The sequence below is a fragment of the Sipha flava genome, unplaced genomic scaffold (genome assembly GCF_003268045.1).
Source record: "Sipha flava isolate LNK unplaced genomic scaffold, YSA_version1 258_pilon_pilon, whole genome shotgun sequence".
NCBI lineage: Eukaryota > Metazoa > Arthropoda > Insecta > Hemiptera > Aphididae > Sipha > Sipha flava.
In genome coordinates this window covers 1,414,250-1,435,557 of record NW_020272917.1, presented here as the reverse complement: position 1 = coordinate 1,435,557, position 21,308 = coordinate 1,414,250, and the positions used below count along the sequence as shown (strand labels likewise).

Below are 21,308 nucleotides of genomic sequence, written 5' to 3'. Positions count from 1 at the left end.
AGTAAATATACTGAGTTTTAAAGAAATGATAAGTCATTTCTTTATTAAAACGGTTGTGAGCAAAGGTTCAGTATAAGAATCAACTGTTTATAAGTATATTTTACCATTTTTAGTCCAATTATCGATAGGTTCTTTTTTTTATTAACCTGTTCAACATTTTATTGTTTGACGAACATTTTTTTTTTTTAATCAAATATTTATCTGTATTCAAAATTTCACTGTGGACCAAATTTTTTTAATAAACATTTAATGTTAAAAATTGATGTAAAAACAGTAAATTCCGTAAAAATCGTAGGTTGGGGTTGCTATACATTTATAAGGCGAAACCGGGACAACACAAGCACATTATTGAGTAATATACTTTTTATATAACTTTTAATATATTGAGAGGATCAGTGGCGTATACAGGGGGGAATGTGAGTGTTAGATCCCCTTTAGGCCTTTTTTTAAATTTTATAAAATAATGTTCCTTGTGTGAGGGCGTTAGAAACGTAAAAAAAAAAATAATAATGATAAAATAAAAATAATGATTTGTTTGCAAATGATTTCTCCCAAACAAAAGTTATGTATACGCCACTGAAAAGGATCATTAATGGCCAACAATAAAATATTTAAAAATATTTTGTAAAACAAAATATATAATATAGGTGTAAACAATTATATATTGTTAATCAATTACGATTAAAAATTTACTTTGAGATAAAATGGTCGAAATTAAAAATTAAATAATACTACATTTCCTCTAAATGTCTAAGTCGGGACATATATACATCCCGAAAACATTTTTCGGGACACCGGGACACGAAGTCTAAAACTGGTAACAATCCCGGTTTTCCGGGATGTATGGCAACCCTAGTTTAACCTATTCTGTGGGTTAATCTCGGCATTGATATATAATATTCTAAATATATGATACACCGCTAGATGGCAGTGTCATGAATTTAATAGGTTATGTTATAAATATGATAAAAATTTATCAATTGTTTATTGTTTGGCTGTAACCCAATGAAAATTGTACTCAAATATTTAATATTATTTCATAATCTCAATCATGTTTTATATGTCTTAATTAACTTGCGTATATTATTAAAGGTTTATGCTTATTTTTCTCGTGAATTTTGAACTAAAATTATTGACGTTTTAATTTATTGGTAGATACTTAACCGAAATGGCCGCAGTTGAATCACTTGTTAAAGTCGAAGAAAAACCAGTAAACAGAGAAAAAGTTTGTAAATATGCATGATTGGAATAATATTGAATTAATATCATATGAATTTGTACATTACAGACTTGCCCATTATTATTAAGAGTTTTTTGTGCAATGGGACACCATAATAATCTGTCTGAGTACTACCGTGGTGCTGTACCTGGAAATGAACTCCAAATATATACATGGTAAGTCAAGAATACTCTGTTTTAAATATTTTTGGAAGTGGGTTACCAATAAACACTAATATAAATGTTACAATAAATATGTATTCAAAAATGTCTGGATAAATGTAAACATTTTTAATCTTACAAATATGCATACTAACTACAGAATAGAGATAGTATTTGTTTGTTATTATCTTGCCACAATTAGTACAAATCATAATTATGTATCTCTCCAATTTAAACCAATTTAAATATAATAAAATATACTTATAAGACGTTGATAAATATATATATATATCATTTGGTGAATCACAACTAATCTAAGAATCCTTACTCATAAACGTGGGCTCATACAAATCGATAATAATTGTAAGTTGTTTTTTCCTTTCATATTGTAGTCTTAGTACAATTTTTAGAATCATGTATGGCTGATAAAGTAACTATATAAATTAAAGCTTGCTGATTTATATAATAGTATTTATTTTGCATATTTAACTAAAGTATTTAAAATGTTAAAATTTATTAAATAAATTTATGATTAAAATTAATTTATATCTAACACATAAATTTTGTATTTAAGACAAGAGTATTATTATTGGTTATAATATATAATAAGTAGTTATAATCAATTATTTTACCTTATTACTAATATTAATTGTATGGTATATTATGAGTGATGGGATGATTAAGTTTGTACATTTATATATAGTTTAAATTAGTAAAAAATTTTTTTTTTTAGGATGGATGCAACATTGCGTGAGTTAACTGGTTTGATTAAAGAAGTAAACATTGAGTCCCGAGTTCGTGGAACAACATTTGATTTTGTTCTAGTTTCACCAGAATATAATTCTCCTAGATTTAATGCCTTTGAAATTGGCACTACTATTGCTGGAAATAGATCTCCTGATGACTCAAAAACATTAGGAAATACAAGGTATTTTGAAGCAAATTGATTACTTATGATTTGCATTCTTAATGCTTACAAATGTTTAAATACTCATTAACTATCAACTTTTTAAACACATTTCATAAAATTTTAAGTATTGCAATTATTTAAACATACATATAACAAAACTTATCTCTACATTTTAATCTTTTAACTTATCTTACAAGCAGTTATGTTTATAATGAACAAGCTACATTATTTTTAAATAATAATCATTTAAGTTGTAAGTATTATTTAACTTTTAAGAAATAATGGTTATAACATTGATTACATAATGTTGTATTTTTACTATAATTAATAGCTTTATCATGTTTTAATTTATAATGAAAATAATCATTTGCAGATTTTCAATTGGTGATTATCTAGATGTTTGCATTACTCCTCCAGATCGTTTTTTAAGAAGACCTGCTCCAATGCGTTACCGTAATTAATTAAACATTTTTGTAATATTTTAATGCACTATAAATAATAAAACATTTTTGGACTTTTGAATGAATTCATTAATTGTTACATATTTGGTTCTTAATTTTTAACATGATTTGCAATTTAATATTTCAATGAATTTTTTAAGTTATTGTTTTGTGGATGTACACATAAAAATACTTGTAAGTGTAACAAAATATTGTATTCTATAAGTATTGAAATATCATTAAATAAAATCTGTAAGATGAATTGTTGTTATTTTTATATTTTTAAATTGCACAATTTGTTGTTAATTTTATGTAATAAGTACCAACATGGAAATACATTCAGAATTTTTGGGGGAAATTCATGATTTATGTATATCATACTTATAGTACTATATTTAACTTATAGTGACATTTAAATATATTATTTTTTTTTTTTTAATAAATAATATTTAAATATTAAAAATAAATCACCTATTAGACCTAGTTTCAGTTTTCATCTTTCTGTAAAAACCTAATCAGAAAACTGATGATTCGATTTTAAATTGTATTGTTCTTAAAGTTCCTGGTAATAAATTACAATGTTTTCAGTAGACCAACCGTTTATGCACATGTAATTTAAAATTGAAAAATATAAAAGTTCTATTTCAATTAAAAACATAGATAATTTTAATGAAAATCTTTGTCTAGTATTTATTTCTACAGATACATCATTATTTATATTACAAAATCCAACTCATTAAACTTTTCTTGAAAGTTATACTAGTTTACACAGCAAATATAAGATGAGCAAATGGAAAAATCATCAAGGCAGTGACAACTTGAAATTGACAACTTTTATTCAAATATAAATTCAATACAGGTACATAATTTCAGGATTTTAATAATTGACACTATATGGTATATACTGTACAAAAATATATGGCCAAATAACATTGCCAGTATATTAAAAATATAATGAACAGGTCATATTCATTATTTAATTTTAGAGCCATTTCGTAAACCATACCATAGCATAATATAACTAACTAAAATTATGTGTCCTAGTATTTGAAAAATTAAGATTTTACTAGTCATAAGTGACACTGCTCCTCATAGGTTAAATGTAAACTTATTAAATTGTTTTATTTTAAATTAATTTCTGTTACAATGATTACACAGAAATGCAAAAGAAATTAATTTTAAATTTCCTAACATCCATGAACTTATTTCTAATTCTAAAAAAATTTTCTTTTAAGCATTATTACATAATATAAATTTTCACAATATTGTACCTAATGTAGTATTTCCATTATAATGTAATACTTATATTAATTATATTGAAGTGTAAATTTGTATGCAGATTTTCATTATTGTAACAATTTGAACTTCATTAGAGAAATATTTTTCAGTTTCTTAAAAGCTTAAGATTTGATAACTGATTCAAATTAAAAGGTTAATTAAATTTACATAAAATAAAATTTTTAAATTATAAACCAAAGACAATACAAATATTTGAAAAGATAGGTTGCATACTTATTAGAAATTTTGAAAAAATTAAGGATTGTATATCACAAAACCATATTAGAGTATTATAAATGGTAAACTTACCATAGAAGATACTAAAAAAAAATCTGGTTTCTAAATAAGGAGGACAGTTACAGTTTCAAAGATTTTGGATGAAGGAAAAGTGAACATCAACAAAAAACTCTTGAAAGAATTAATGCCAATGATACAGTAAATTCAGTATGAAACATTGCAGTGATATAACATTATATAATTCTTATTATTTTTTAAATTGTGGCTGGAGTAGAGAATGTATTAAATTTAAGTACAAAAGTTTTCCTTATTTCTTACCTATGTCTTAATTTTTTACTATACAATTAAGTTCAACCGATCCAATAATAAAATGATTGGGTAATTGTATTTAATTAGTAATGTAAACTATCTTTAGATATTAAACTGATCCACCTCTCCTTTTCTCAAAATTGTTTTTCAAAAACATTGGTAAATTATTATGATTCAGTTTATTTTTAATTTAATTTTCAATAATAGTTTTATCTAAATACTAACATATTAAGATGTAAATTGGTATTAAAAAAATTAAATGGCAAACACAGTTACTATTTATTTTTAATTTACATATATTTATATGAATTTGTAATAAATAAGATTACATGCTAAAGGGTATTTTAAAAATTATAGAAATGTATTTATACAATACAATATGGTTACTTATTTAAAATAAATTTACAGTTATACAATTTTCACTTCAATAATTAAATACAGCTAATGCAGAGTATTATTATTTGCTAATATAGCATTATTTATATAAATTGTGAGAAATAAAAAAAAATAATCATAAAATATCACTGATATAAAATGAATCTCTTAAATAGCAATAATTAAACATAAAAAATGAACAAATCTCATGTTTTAGTTATCATAGGACAAGTAAATATGACCAAAGAAAATTAAATTGTACTATTTTTATAAGTTTAATAGATACTATTAAAATGTTATTATTAAATTATTTGTTTATATGATTTCAATAATATAAAATACTCATTTATTTCAGTCTTCTTGTTTTAAAATGAGTAAATCTTATATTATTAATATTTCTCAAAGAAAATGTACTTTTGCATTAAAATTTTAATTTTGTTTAAACAATTTAAATGATAAAATGTAATAATATGTTTTATATAAACAAAATTAAATTAAATCAGTCAAAAGGAGAAAAACTATATAATTTGTCAATAGTGTAGAATATAATCAGTATAGAAATAAAATAGTAAAAAAATTTGGATCAATATTATTATAAAAAAAATCTATATTAAATACAACAAAATATAATATTTAAGAAGTAGCTAATTGAACTGTACCTTATTAATTTTTTTTTTGCAAATAAATAATTCAAGTTACATAAATAGTTAAAATTAATTAATGCAGTTATAAAACACTTGATCAAGAATATCAAATTAAAAATTGATATAAACTATAGAATGGTCACCAAAATATAAAATAATAAAATAGGACTTCATCAATAAAGAAAAATCATAATGAGATACCTTCACAAATTTTATATCTCACTGTTATTTTTCAATATATCTATGACCCAAGATAAAGTCTATGATAATCATTAGCTCCAAATGTTGCGTTACATTTTGGGCATTTTCTTTGTCTTGTTTCATAACGAGTACGTAAACAATCCCAACAAAAGACATGGAAACATTTAGTTAACACAGCATCTTTCCGTTTAACTTTGCATGATGGACATGTAAGTGTTTCCTTATACTCTCTAATTTCTTCCATCATTACTTCATCCAATGTTCCAGCTTGTTCAATTTTTTTCATGCGTTCAGTTTTTCGTCTTAATTGAACAATTTCTTCCTGTAATATTTTTTATTTTGTTAAAATATAAAAAAAAAAATAAGTTAACTGAATCTATTCAATTTTAAATAAAGTAGGAAAATAATACCAGTGAAAACTATCAAGAAAAGAATAATTATAGCTAAAATTACAACAAAAATTACAGAATATGCAAGTCCTTACATATTTTAAAATGTAAAAGGTGAAGTTTAAAATAAATATGAAGTATATAAAAATGAAGTAAAGTTTATATATTTTTAATATTAAATACTCATGTAAGAATCAATAAATTATCAAAATATTATGTAAAAATATAATCTTTATATTTGATTGTAATATCCAAAATTAATAGTCATTGCTAGAGTAAAAATTTTGAACATTGGAATTTACATTTTTTTTTAATCTGTTTAGAACAAAACTTTTGATGTTAAGAGATGATTTGTATGTATAATTGATACTTTGGAATTAGATAAAACTGGAACATTTTTACTAAACTCAAGGTATTAGAAAAAGCTTACCATTTCATTATAGGAAAATTGTTTGACAGATTTCTTATTAAATAATGGGCTGAAGCGGTTAACTTAAAGACCAGCACAAATACAAATGTTTTGGGGTTCAAACTCTAAACCAGACTAACTAATAAAATTACTTAAAAACAATTATAATTAATTTAACATGGATGCAATTTACCTGGAGCCTTTTGGTTTTGTATGCTTCAGCTTCAAGGGCACTGGTTTTCTCAGTTACTACTTGTTGTGCTTCTTTCATTTGTGCATGATATTTATCTATAAATAATAATATTAAATAAAGTATTGTTTTTCAATATATTAATATTTAAATGAAGTAATGTACTACCAAGATGTAGCTTTAAATCCGCAGCAGACTGAGCACTTTCAATTGCTTTTCGTTTATGCATTTCCATAGCTTGTTGTCTAATAGAACACTCTTTTTCAACTGTTGCTAATGAATTTTGCAGTATACGCTCTTTTTCTTCCAATTTACGAACCACTGAATTGGTCATTTCTACTTGATTAGTTAAAGTTTTAATCTAAAATATAAATTATAAAAGTAAAACACATATGTAAATAATATAGTACATTTTAACTAACTAATTCTTTAAGAGTATCAGTTTCTTCACGTGCTAACTTATGTAACTGATTAGATTTTATACGTTCAGTCATTAATTTAAAATTAGCATCATCTTTTTCACGTAATTGTTGAATTAATCTAGAGTTTTGTTCTTGCATATCTTCAAAAGCTTGACCAGTCACTTCCATTTCACTTAACATAGCTTCTTCTTCCTTTTGAAAAATAAACATACTTTAAAAAATGTGACAACACGATAAAAAAACTTTAACGTACTTGCTTATGAGTAGCAACTTGTTTTTGAAGTTGAACAATATGCTCTTCCAATTGTTTAATTTTTCGTAAGGCATCTTCATCAGCTAGCTTTTTGCGTTCTTCGCGTTTACCTTCCTGAAGTAAAAATTTAATTTGTTGTTACATTACAGTATCTTGCAATCAATTTCACTTAAATAAAGCAGTAATTTTTAAAGATTATGAGTAGGAGAAAATTTTGTGTTAATACATATTTTGTTGTCTATATACAAATTAAACGGTGATTAATGAATAATTATAATAAAAGGAACAATTATATAAGCACAGATTATTGATCAAATCATCAAAATTATTTTTGTAATAGTATCACCAGGGCAAGCAGATAATACTTAAATCAAACCCATACTATTAAAAACCATTTAAAGATAATAAAATAAATCTTGAATAAAATAATAATTTTTTTAGAGCAACAATCTAAAATAAAATGGAGTACTCAGTATTTTTTCGAGGCTTGTTTTATATATTTTAAGCAAAGCATGTATTTTTTTATTTAATTAAATTAAAATGGCTAAAATATAAATTGCATTTTTTTAAATACACAACAATAAATATATAATAAATAATAACTAATTTTTAAATTATAATTTAATAATAATAATAATAATAATAATCATACTGAATTTAAGAATTTTAAAACAATATATAGTTACAATTAAAATTAATTGTGCTATTTGTCTTCTCTATGTAATAAATATATATTATTCATTCCTTATTTTAACAATTTTGTGAAAAATTTGTTGCTTCTAATCCTATATCAATGAAATGGTTTGAATAATTACTTGTATTTTTTTTAATGCTTGTTTTGCTTCTTCAAGCTCTGCTCTAAGTTTTTTTTCTGCTGCCATTAATTGAACTTTATCTCTTTGGTCTTTACTTACTCCTTTATACATATCTAATAATAACTTCATTTCTTTTTGATCATTAACAGCTTTTCTATAATATAAAGAAAAACTTATTAAACAGTATATTGAAAGCAGATATACTTTTAAAAATGAATAATGAAGTAAAATGCATTTTTTAACTAGAAATGTAGAGATCAAATTTCTTAAAAATTAAAATACTATTAATGAAATTTTAGTTAACCAAAGTAAAATATGAAAATAATCACACATGGAAACTCTATCATGTGTTGTAATTTGTAAATATTACAGAGTTTTGTTAACCCTTTCAAAGAAGATCAGCATAGACCAGCGGTTCCCAAACCGTGCACCGCGAGCACTTCCTAAGGGCACCGTTGCCTACGGTTCATAACAAATAGTTTAAAATGTATAGAATATTTTTTCCTTATTATTTTCGTAAAAAACGTTATAGTGAATAATGTAATATTTTCTATTGTATATTCGGACATTTTCATTTCAACCTCATAATATTTTTATTTAATAATTATGATCTTAAAAATAATTTTTATTTATTTATTTTTTAAGTTTAAAAATCCATTCATTTATAATTTAGCTAAATTTTAATAAAATTAATAAAATTGGTTATCTGTGAGTATTTTTGTTTTGTTCTGTCTTTCACGTTATTCATAGCATTGCACCGTGGCTAAATTGGTCCAAAAAAAGGCATTGTGGAAAAAAAAGTTTGGGAACTGCTGGTGTGGACTATTAAGATTAATACATATTTGATAGGTAAAGCCAGTGTTTTTCAATGTCTGTATTATGTATTAATACTATTTCATATCTTACAAAACAGAACAAATATATATTGTAAAAAGTCAAACAAAAATCTTATATAATATAAATGTATATTAATATTTTTTTGAATTATAAATAAATAATAAAAATTGGGATTCTTAAATTTATAATATTAAACAACTTAATGTACTTTATTATATCAAATACTAATTTACATTTTGTGTAATTTCGTATATCTTACAATACTTTTGGACTTATACCACTATAACACAGTGCGAAGCGATAAAGCAGTTGAAAAACACTGGGTTGAGTACATGGTGATCAGGGCATATTTATGCAAGGACAAATGGGAAATTTGCACTGGGTCCATCAACTTCAGCCATATAAAATTAATTATATACCGTTTTATCATATTATGGGAAAACATAATTTTACTTGTATATTTTGGTGGGTATAAAGTAGAATGAGGATTTTGCGTAAAAATGACAGCTTTATTCAACATTGACAATAACAAAATCTATTTTTCGTTATTATTGTCGTAATATTATATAATAACAGACTTGGGTAAAATACTTTTAAAAAGTATTTAGAATAAATACTCGAATACTTACAAAAAATAGTATTTTGAATATGTATTCAAATACTTTATACAAATTGTATTCCGAATACTTTTAAAATACTTTTAGTTTTCATTCTATAAAAATAATAAATGTCCACTCAACAGAAATATTTGAAATTGTATACTAAATATATGTTATTTTATTGTATTTTTATATTACATAACTGTTATAGTTTATGGTTTACAATAATAATAAATACCTGATATTAGCTTATACAAGATACGATGGAGAAGTAATAAAATCATTTAAAAAATAAATGATTTGACGGTATACGAAATACAGTATTCAGGATACTCGTTATAAGTATTGAAAATACTTTATTGAATACTTTCAAAAAAAGTATTTAAAAAGTATTCAAAATACTTAAAAAGTATTCTGAATACAGTATTCCGAATATTGTATTTGGAACACTACCCCAGTCTGTATAATAATAATATATTATTAATATTTGTAGTATAAGTTATATATAATACTATAGACGTTGTCTTGCGTAGTTGCATGGTGCATTCAGTCTCGCGATTTACGTCAATCGTATTTATTGTATATTTATTAGTCATTTGTTAATTATTATTAATAATTTAAAATGGTCAAAAAAATATTTAAGTGGATTAACGAATAGAAAATTAAAGGATTACAAACACGGTATTCCGCAAATGTTGATGCAACTAAAACATTACGACAAAATTATGTTCATATTATAACTATTTTGTTAGAATTATCTCAAGATAAAAATGAAAACGGCAGTACTCGATTTGAAGCAACAAACATTTTGAAAAAATTAAAAAAAAAAAACGGAAACCGCTATATTAACTATTGTAAAGGATGTTATACTACAATGAATAAATATAACATCAAAATATCTTCAGAGTTCAACAGAAAATTTTTTTTCAATAGTAACCATATACAACTTAACTCCTTAATAGATTTCATACAGTATGTTCGTGAACACTTTGATGATTATGAAAGCAAATCTATAAGACTTTTAAATAAGGATATTGAATAACAGAGTTTAAGAAAAAAAAAAAGACACCAAAAAGTAAACATTTAGATGATACTGATTCTGAAGAAAGACAATTAGATTCAAGAGCAAAGTTTATGAGTGATATTCACTATATTATTTGTGATAAATTTATAGCTGAATTGAATAAACGAAAAATGGCTTACATTGAAGTAGAAAAAAAATTTGGATTTTTATTGAATACAAATCCTGATAGAATGAAATTAACAACCAAATAAATAATTTACAATCAATGTATACAAATGAACTAGATTTAGATCCTGATAATTTTGCAGATGAATGGCTGCAATTTCATAATTTAATTTCTTCTCATCAAATATCAAGAAATCCCGCTGCCCAACTTAAATTCATTAAAGGTATGCAAATATCACATGCATTTCAAAATGTGGAAACGTGTCTTCAAATTTTTCTTACAATGTCTGTTACAAATTACTCCAATGAACGATTATTTTCTTCATTAAAAATAATTAAAAATAAATTACGATCTACATTGAGTCAAGAAAATAAGACGCTCTGGGAATATTATCTATTGAAAGTGATATCACAGCAAACCTGAGTTTTGATGATGTTATTGACCACTTTTCAAAGAAGAAAGCAAGGAAATAGTTGAGAAAACTGAAATAAAATTAGATTTAAAACATTAAATGTAAAAATATTAATTTAAAAAAAGGTTTGTTTTTTTATGTGTTAATTGTTTTACTTGAATAAATATTAAACGTAATAATCATATTTATAACAATACAATTTTATTCTATGATCCAACTGCATATATACTAATTATATACAGTATTAATTTAAAAATATGTTATGTGTACATTTTTATTTTAGCATTGAAGAAAATAGAGATGGACAATTTGGAGCCCAAAATTGTAAATTATACTGGGCCCACAAATTGGTAAATCAGGATTTGATGGTGATAACTTACATAGATTGGGAAGTTATGAGGGAAGATCTCCTACAGTTAGGGGAATATGCTTATAAATTATTGGTATTAAATACCAGAAAAAGTACTTTCAAATTTTAATAACAATTTAAAAAAAAACCTGTACATAAAAAAATTGTTTTTAATTAATTAGGGCATTTATTATAATTAACTAAATATTCAATATGTACTGGGAATCAGATACAATTTGTAGAAAATAATTGATACAATTAGTAATGTAAATATAATATGTATTAGTTACCTATTATTATATAACTTATCATTTGAAAATCATCAGATTTTTATTGTGTAATTATTGTGACTGATATTTTTTTACAACAATCTTATACTTGACTACTGGGATGTAAGTAGGTTTTAAAGGTAATATTGTGTAACATGCCCAAATAAAAGAGCAGCAAATTAGATGAACTCTTATGCTAAAACAGCATATTTTTTGTCATAGAATAGATGACTCTAATACAGTCGAATCCGCTTATTAATAGGGATAAATAGGCATTGTCCCGAACAAATGTATTCGTTTTAAGCAATTTAACATCTTTTATTAGGGACAAAATATCTGTTATAAAGAACATATTATAATATTTATTATTATATATATTATTATAATCTATAAATACCTACTTTTTTATGGAAACTGTAATTGTTTAATTGTCTTTAACAGATTTAATATAATTTATCTTATGTTTAAATTATAATAATTATTTACATATTTTACTTTTACTAATCATTTCTTTATCTCCTACAACCACATATTCCATGAAGATAATTAAGTTGAATAGCATTCAAAATTAGTCAATAAGCAAAGTTTTAATAAATTACAACAAAAAGAATGAATAAAGGATAATTTTTTCAGCCCAACAAAGAATGAATTATGTATATATTTTTTTTATAAAAAATATTAGGTTAATCAATTAATTTAAAATAAATATGTACATATAATATAATTTACGATATCATAATATGTATTACAAATAATATTTGTTAAACAAAGCTCAAATTAAGTATGTATATTTTTTATAATAAAGTTATAATAATGCACTTTAATAGTTTTTTAATTTGTTTTTTTTAAAAAAAAAATTAGTTTATTGGGACAGATAGATAGCTCTGTGTGTCTCTATTAAGCGGATTCAACTGTATATAATAGAAAGCTATCTATTTCAAAGTGATAATAGAGTAACAATGATTGTAAAAAATGCATTATGATAGCTGAAAATGAATAATTATTGTACATAATATTTACTCACTTAAGTTGTGTTTTCAGATCTCTAAGAATTTCACTTTCCCAATTTCTAGCAACATCTTTTTGATTAACAGTTTTTTGGTCTGGAGTAGTTGTAGGCCCAGTTGTTGTTTTATTAGGAGTTTGTTGTCCATCTTTAATATGCTCTTTTTTTAAGTTTTTAATATCAATTTTTTCATCAACTTGGGTATTATCATCGACCAATTGAGAAATACCCTTAAAAAAAAAATAAAAAAAATATGATAGTTTAAATTATTAAACATAAATTTACCAATTTATTACTTCTAAATCATCTTCCTTTTTCATAATAACTTGAGAGAGTGAAAACTCTTCTTTAATAGTTTCATTTACCCCACATTCATCTTCCTTACATGATTCTATTAATCCTTCTTTTGAATCTTGGACAGAAGCTGTAATTTGTTGGCCCAACTTTAATTTAAAATCTTCTAATTCTTTTTTTAACTATAAAAATATATAAGAAAACCAATTCGTTTTTAAAATAGAATCAATATTAGTATATAACTTTAACTTAGGTACTTCTGCATTGGCATCTTTATATTTCCGTTTATATCTATGTAATTCGCCTTTAAGCTGATTATTGTGATTTTGTAAAGACGACAATAAATGTCTCATTTCTCGATTAATAGGTCCTGTTTGTTCATTAGCAGCCAAATTTTGTTCAAATTCGATTCGTAACATTTCATACTCTTTACGTAACTGAGCATTAACATCTTCAGAATTCATCAATTCTGACCTTAACTTTTTCTGAGCTGATAACTCATCGCTCTATAAACAATAACATTTATTTTATTTTGAAATACATGAAATAAATCAGAAATAAATTGAATAACTTATTTATAATTAGTTTAACAATGATTTTCATTTTATTAAGTTGAGAACATTTACCATCAAAATAAATCTTAATATACCATTGATTTGATTATTAGTTTTAAATTAAACTAAAATCATGAAGCTATAAAAGTTACAAATATTTTTCTAATTCAAAAAGTACTTTTAAAATATTAAATTTATGGATTAGTAGTTAAACTGAAATATAATATTTTCATAATATGTTAAAATTAAATTGAGAAATACAATGATATCAATAGTGATTTTGGGGAAGAGATAAGTAAAGAACCATATCTTAAAACATTTACAAAAATTTTATATTATATTTTCAAATAATGTATTGATTAGAAAAAGGTTACAATATTTGATGAATTAAATGTAATATTAAACATTAGACAATAATTGGGTACATAATAATATATAACTAACCTCCATTGCTTCCATTTGACGTAAATGAGTATTTTTACTACTTTGAAGCATTCCAGCTTGTTCAATTAGTTGACTTCTCATAACCATAAATTCATTATACAATACAGAAAAATGGGATTGTAAACATTTATACTCTGTTGTTTCAACAATTACACTATCAGGAAGTTGCCTTAGCTAAAATTTGAACAAAAATTAACTATAAGAAATTAAATATGAAGTATAGACATAAATACATACATCCATTTTAAGTTTTTCCACTTCCATTAAAGCTTCTCTATGTTGTTGATGTAATTTTTCAAGTTCTTGTAGACGATTATTATTTAACTCTCTAAGTTCTTCAATTTCTTTTTGTAATTCTTCAACCTAAATCAAAAGTAATAGTACTCTAAAATAAATTCACTTATTTTTAATAGTGTTATTACAATGATGAAAAATAATAAATTAATATTTGATGATACATAATATTTAAATTAAATTAATTTCTTAAATAAATATTATGATGTGTACTAATAACACGAGAATTAAAATGCTAGCTTTAAAATTCTAAGAATCCTTAAGTATTCCTACAAATATATTTCTGTGTATTCAAAATGTTTTTGGTAATGTAGCAATCCCAACATTTTAGAGCTCTGAGATGGTTGAAAAAAATAGTTGTATTAATCTTTTAAAATTGAATCCAGTGTACCATTGTTCTCCAAAAAAAAGATTCTGAGTGAAAGAGGTCAGGTAGATCAGTTTATAATTCTAAAGATGGTTAATATTATAGTGGAACCAAATTTTTTATAATAAGGGTGGTTAAACTTTAATGTTATTGCAAATAAAATAAAAAAATTATCCCGAAAGTAAGTAAATAACATTAAAATGATTTTTTGTCCCTATGGGTAATCAAACAAAAATCAAAAAAATTTGGGAAAATCGAAAATTATGAAATGCCTTTAAAATGTTAAAAATTAGTATTTGTTTCAAGTCCCAACTACCAACAATTTTAGAATAACAAGCGAATAATTAAAATATCCAACATTTGTTGAAATACCTTCATTAAAATTTAATTTAATTTAAATAATTAAGTATTAAATAATTAGAAACTTTCTGATAACAATTATTTTTGCTTAAAAAATTACTTATGAAAATCTTGTGTCCAATTTTCAAGCTTAAGTTTTAACCTTTTTATAAATTTAACTTTAAGTATGATGGATTTTTGTGATTTTTGTCCTTTTGTTAAAGTTCAATAATGTATCGCTCATAAATTTTTTTTTATTAACCTGTAAGAAAAATGTATGAGGACCTTTATAATAAATTTTCAAGACTTTTTGTCAAAAAAAAATAATTTTAAGGCATTTTACAGAAAAAATTATTAAAACATGAAATATTTTAATACCTATAAATAGTTAGAAAACTGTTCGGAAGCTTGTAAAATTATCACCCAAAAGTACCAACTAGATAACATTTCCTTCCTGAAATCTCCCAAATTTTTTTGACCAGAGTTATCTATTGGGTCAAAATTGTGTACAGGTGTACACACACATAAAATAAAAATACATCATCATAAAACCAGTAAATTCCTTGTTTCACTCGGAATCATAAACAAAATAAAATGTTATCTAACAAATATCAATTCAATTTAAATATTACTATAAACTGTAATAAAATTATGTAAATGTATGTAAATATTTATAACATATACCTTTTGTAGTGATAAACTTGATTGTGTAATGGATGTATCTTGTCTTGGAATAATTTTATCATCAATTTGTATTGCTTCTAATCCTTTCAATTTGTCCCTTGCTTCTGCTAGATGTGTTTCTAGTTTATAATTTCTATCCAAAATTTTTTGGTATTCATATTGTAACTCTTCAATTTGGTTTCGCATTTCAGCCACTTCTGTTTCTTTACAATTCACATTGTCTTGTAAGCCAGCCAACTAAGATAAAAATAATCAGGATATAAGAATGAATTATTTTTATAATTAAAGTTAATTTTTTTTACTCTATAAACATTATTTTTAAACAAATTTTTAAATAATAAAATTATAGAACTAAAATAATTACCTTCAATGACATTGTATGATATTTTTTATGTAATGAAGTGTTCAAGGATTGTAATTTTTGATTTTCAGTTTGAAGTTCACTGTTAGCTTGTCGGATTGTTTCGTCCATATTAGGAGCTTCATCTGTTCAAATTGGCATATAAAAGATATGAGTATATAGATTTATGTTTACATTTTAGATTTTGAGGGAAAATAAGAATTAATTTATTTAACTGTGTGTTATTTTTTTAACTGGATACACAATTTTGGTTAAGATTACTTCAATCACAATCATGAGAATTAAAAGATAGAAAATTATGTTTAATTGGTACTTTAAGGGGGTCGTCTATTATTTTCTCATAATTTTTTTAAATTATTGAGAAAAACTAAAAAAATTAACAAAAAACAACAACTAAGATTAAGATACAAATTTAACACCGTCTAGTAATTGTCACGCATTTTTTTTTTTTGTCTATGTATAAAATTTTGACCAGAAGGATTGCTTCAATCATCAATATTATGAGAGATATAGTTAGTATTACCATTGATTTTAAATACTAGTAATTATAATCAATGGTATTAAAAATTGGTAATTTTAAGTATAATGAACCAAAATATCATATAGCATTATAACACTTCATATTATTGAAATACATAATATATTAAAAGTCATATCATCATAAATTATAATTAATACTTACCACCTTCAAATTCGCCTTTAAGAGCAAGTGTAATTTTTTCATTTCTTTGCATTAGTCTATCAAAAGCCTGTATAACTTTTGCTACTGCTCGTTTAGACACTTGGACTCGATTAGCTAATTTCTCATCTAATTCTTCTTTATCCCATGTCGACAATTGTACTAAAAATGATGTTGTTACTTCACTCTCATCTAAAAAAAAAATATATATATATATATATATATATATAAAGTTAAGAAATATTTAAATAAACATTGAACATCATATGAATATATTTAGTATGAAAACTAAAAACACATAAATAATTACTTTTGCTTTCTAATTCATCAGCTGTTTCAGCATCAAATCTTTGTAATAATATTCGGATGTCTTCATTTAATTGATTCCAATAACGATTTACAACATTTAAAACAGAATCATCTTGTGTTTGTCGTTTTTCTAGCTGTTCAATTCTGTTTCTTAATTCCCCTTCTAATCGATTTCTTTGTTCTAACCTCTGAAAGATCAATAAATTATAAGAAACTCTATAATTTTATTTAAATATTGTATTTTATTGAATAATAAACCTGCGCTAATTTTTTGTTTTGATACTGTAGTACTTTCATATCTAAATCTTCCATTGTAGATATAGGGCCAAGTCTAACTGGTTCAAATTGTACTTTTTTTACAGGAGGTTCTTCAGAGCCTCCTTCCTCATTATTTCTTTTCGACATGATCAATTTTAAATTTTATTAATTAAAATAAAAAATTGTTTTGTGATCATTTCTGAAAAAAAAAAAAAATATATATATTACTAATAATACAGTATGGAGTATAGAGGAAAATATGTGAACCTGTCATTGATGAAACAACGGGAAATTGGCAGAGGAGATACAACAGAGAGCTATGCGCTAATTTGAAACTAGCACCAGTAACAAGCTTCATTAATAGCCTAAGAATATAATGGTTAGGTCACATAGTGAGAAGACGAGAGAACGAAGTAGTTAGAGTAGCATTGGAATGGAAACCACAAGGTAAAAGACCAAGAAAAAGATAGATTCACATGGTGGAAAAAGACTTAAAAATCTTTGGAGTTGAAGATTGGAGAGAGACAGCCCAAAATAGAGAGAGGTGGCAATAATTCTTAGAAAGTGGAAATGCCAGAAGAAGAATAATAATAAACAATTCAATACATAAATTAAATATAATTTAATATAAATTCATAATAGACCAATATATTCTCATATCAAATATTAATAATTTTAGTCAAAATAGTTGATAGAAATAATAATTTTTTAAAAACATTTTAGAAATTATTATAACATATTTTATATTATTATAATTAATTTTAATCTTGAGCTATAGTAAATATCCTATAGATTGAAAATTTACATCAAATATAATTTTTCACTATCTTTGCCAACTTATTAATGAAGAATACATTTTAAAAATATAATCTATTTGCAAAAAAAAAAATGCTATAGAACCTGTTACAAATAAATAAAAAGTTGGAAAGTTTGTAATTGTTGATTAAGAGTTTATTATTTAAATATAATTAAATACAACAATTTTTTCTAAATATCATATTTATTATTTTTACAACAAATTAAAAAAAAAAAAATGTTTTACGTATAAGGAATTTAAATGTTTTGTATAGTGTTTTATACATTTAATTTTTATTACACATTATAAACTATAAATATGTACCTAAAATTATCTAATATGTTTAAACACTATCTTTAATATTTTTTAAAAAGTATTTACCTAATGTCAGGTACATAATGAGAATAACATGGACTTCCATCTTACAACATTTTCTAAACTTTTCTTTATATTAAAAACAATAATTCAATGGTTTTTGAAGTTTAATCGTATATTACTTTTTTAGCAATATTTTATTTTATATTTTGTGCATTATTAAATCGACCAATTAATAAAATAAAAATGGCTTTATTAAACAATGTGAAACACAAAATGGTCACTCCAATTTAACATTGGGTAATATTTTCCATAATATAGTATTATTAGTAGTCACTAATAAGTCTATAAAGGAGTCAAATAAAAAAACTTCTAATGTGGTGTAGGAAGTAAATTACCATTTCATAAAAATGTCAATTTTTCATGAAATGTTGAATTTCATATATATATATATATACTAAATATATAATAACTAGGGAACGGATTTTTATGTAATAAAAATACATAAATATGTAGGAAAAAAATTTAGTTAAAAAAAAAAAAAAATTATAATTATTAAATATTAAATATCGCCTATTAGATCTGAAAATATTTTTAAAACGGCTAAATGATCGTTCCACATCAACCTACATCGGTTGATTTAAGCATATTTGAAGGGCATAATATTAGAAGGCGATAATTCCAAATTTTTAGAAGGGTGTCTGCCATTCTATGTCATTGATTGATTTAAAATCAATATGGCCTGAAATTTTTTTCTGTAACATGAATTTTCTTTTTTACAACTTCGCCTATTGGTCCGTTTACAAGTTTTCATTTTGCAATCGCTGATTCGACAATTTGCATACTTTCATTCAAGGACATATTTTTCTTTCTAATTTTGTAAATATATGTGCAATAAAACTAAAATTCACTGAGATGAAAATTAAATTAGTTTTCAATGTTTCATTTTGCATAATATTTTGAGCTTTTCTAATAGTGATAGAAGTTCTGGATCTAAATTTGAAATAATTTCTTGTATTTTTGTACGAAGAAGATGTATGAATGATGAAATAATAAAATATGTTTAAAAATATTTACAAATTAGTGAAATATGTAAAAATATGTAAAATAAAAGTAGCATCATATTAATAGGAATGATTTAAATCATGAACATTTCTTATCAAATTTTAAATATCTCGTTTTAATAAAAATATGTATTTACATATAAATCTGTTCCCTTAATAATAATTAAAGATCAATAAACCTCAAATTATTTTATTATTGTCTTTGACTTTTTTTTATAAGTAATTATACTAGTTATGTTTTTTTTATTACTTCAAATACTCAAATAAAGTAATTTTATACATAAGTAGAAATCAATGTAATGAAATACATTTTAAATTAAATTATATTGCATAAAATATTAATTATATCAAAATTATTAGAATAATTTACTGTATGAAAAAATTGCAAAGGAAAGTTGTAAATATTTGTAAATTAGATTTAATATAAACTAATGAGCTAAAATAGAATCCAAAAAATAATAAAAAAAATTATAATTTCGTTATGTATTAAGATTATATGCAGTATGTATCCCATCCTTCTTTAACCTAAATTCTCTCCATAGACTTAAATTTCTATTTGAAAACAGACTGGAAAATTTAGCAATTCAAATGGTTATCCCTTATGTTCTTAAAGTAACCAGGCCATTTAAAATATCCCTGATCATGGTTTTCTACTTTATTATTCACATTATAATATTGACGTTTATATAGTTAATATAGAATAATTCTAAATAATATATTCAATTATAATAATTGTGTAGTAAACGGTAAAGTGCCTTCAATTCGGGGATTTTCCATTCTTTCATTATTACCTCATATTACACCCACCATTATATGGAACCCAGTTCAACTTCAATAATTTTTTCTTTCACTGGCCTTCCTTTTATTTAATCAGATTTTCTTTATTTTCCTAACTTTGGTTTCTTTTTTATCATAAGTTATCAAATTATTTCTTAATTCTCTATTTTGTGAATATACCTGTTATATACTTCATTATTTTTACATCACTTGTGATGACATCTAGATAAAAATGTATGTAATTGGCCTCCCATCTCACCAACTCTATTATTAGTCAATAAGCAAAACAAGAAGGTAAAAGTACTGTTATACACTTAGAAAAGTATCATTGACTTTCTACCTAGATAAATTTCTGTTAAAAATGGTAAATTGAACGATGAGCATGTTCACAGAAATCCATATTTTTAATACAATATAAGTCTTATTAATTATACAATGTTCCAAAAACCAATCGAATATAGGAGTTTTCAATTATTAAATTTTTGTAATAAAACAGCATAAGATTTATATTAGTAGCTAATTTATGAGTTAAAAAATAATATCAGTTTAGCCAATTCAATTAAAGTTAAATAGTCTAAGCAGATATTAAAAATTGTATTCAAGGGACGCTGATAATAATATAAAAAGACAAAACAAAAATCCCTTAAAATATACTAACTAAATACTTACCAATATTCCATTACATTTTGTACAGGTAACAATTAAAAATATTTTATGAAAAACAGAGATAAATGTTGTTGATGTACTACGGTTTGTTTGTTAATAATGAAATTATTGGTGTTGTGATAAAATGTTAAATGTTTATTACTAGCTATTTAATACACTACAAGATAGCGCTAGATCGAGGTGCCGTGGAATT

The 21,308-nt window shown here is 23.6% G+C and overlaps 2 protein-coding genes across 2 annotated transcripts; one reads left to right on the top strand and one right to left on the bottom strand.

Annotated features, from left to right (window-relative positions):
* The first annotated feature begins 1,000 nt into the window (after positions 1–1,000).
* On the top strand, positions 1,001–2,816 carry LOC112684854 (histone deacetylase complex subunit SAP18). Its single transcript, XM_025556560.1, has 4 exons — positions 1,001–1,225; positions 1,289–1,395; positions 2,114–2,308; positions 2,664–2,816. Exons 1-4 carry the CDS (start codon positions 1,169–1,171, stop codon positions 2,749–2,751), a joined length of 447 nt encoding a protein of 148 aa, XP_025412345.1. The 5' UTR covers positions 1,001–1,168; the 3' UTR covers positions 2,752–2,816.
* A 2,762-nt stretch (positions 2,817–5,578) lies between these two features.
* LOC112684860 (E3 ubiquitin-protein ligase Bre1) lies at positions 5,579–21,207 on the bottom strand. The gene is given in 16 exon segments (XM_025556569.1): positions 5,579–6,096; positions 6,766–6,860; positions 6,931–7,123; positions 7,185–7,376; positions 7,438–7,551; positions 8,253–8,406; positions 12,933–13,144; positions 13,211–13,714; positions 14,207–14,380; positions 14,444–14,569; positions 15,891–16,127; positions 16,255–16,376; positions 16,934–17,122; positions 17,241–17,427; positions 17,498–17,696; positions 21,119–21,207. Coding segments are annotated over 15 exon segments (2,928 nt in total). The 5' UTR covers positions 17,645–17,696; positions 21,119–21,207; the 3' UTR covers positions 5,579–5,814.
* Between the last annotated feature and the right edge of the window lie 101 nt (positions 21,208–21,308).

Coding starts and splice junctions, on each gene's coding strand:
- LOC112684854 (XM_025556560.1), top strand. CDS start 1,169: ATGGCCGCAGTTGAATCACTTGTTAAAGTCGAAGAAAAACCAGTAAAC. Junction 1,396..2,113: donor GAACTCCAAATATATACATG/GTAAGTCAAGAA, acceptor TTTTTTTTTTAG/GATGGATGCAACATTGCGTG. Junction 2,309..2,663: donor AAAACATTAGGAAATACAAG/GTATTTTGAAGC, acceptor AATCATTTGCAG/ATTTTCAATTGGTGATTATC.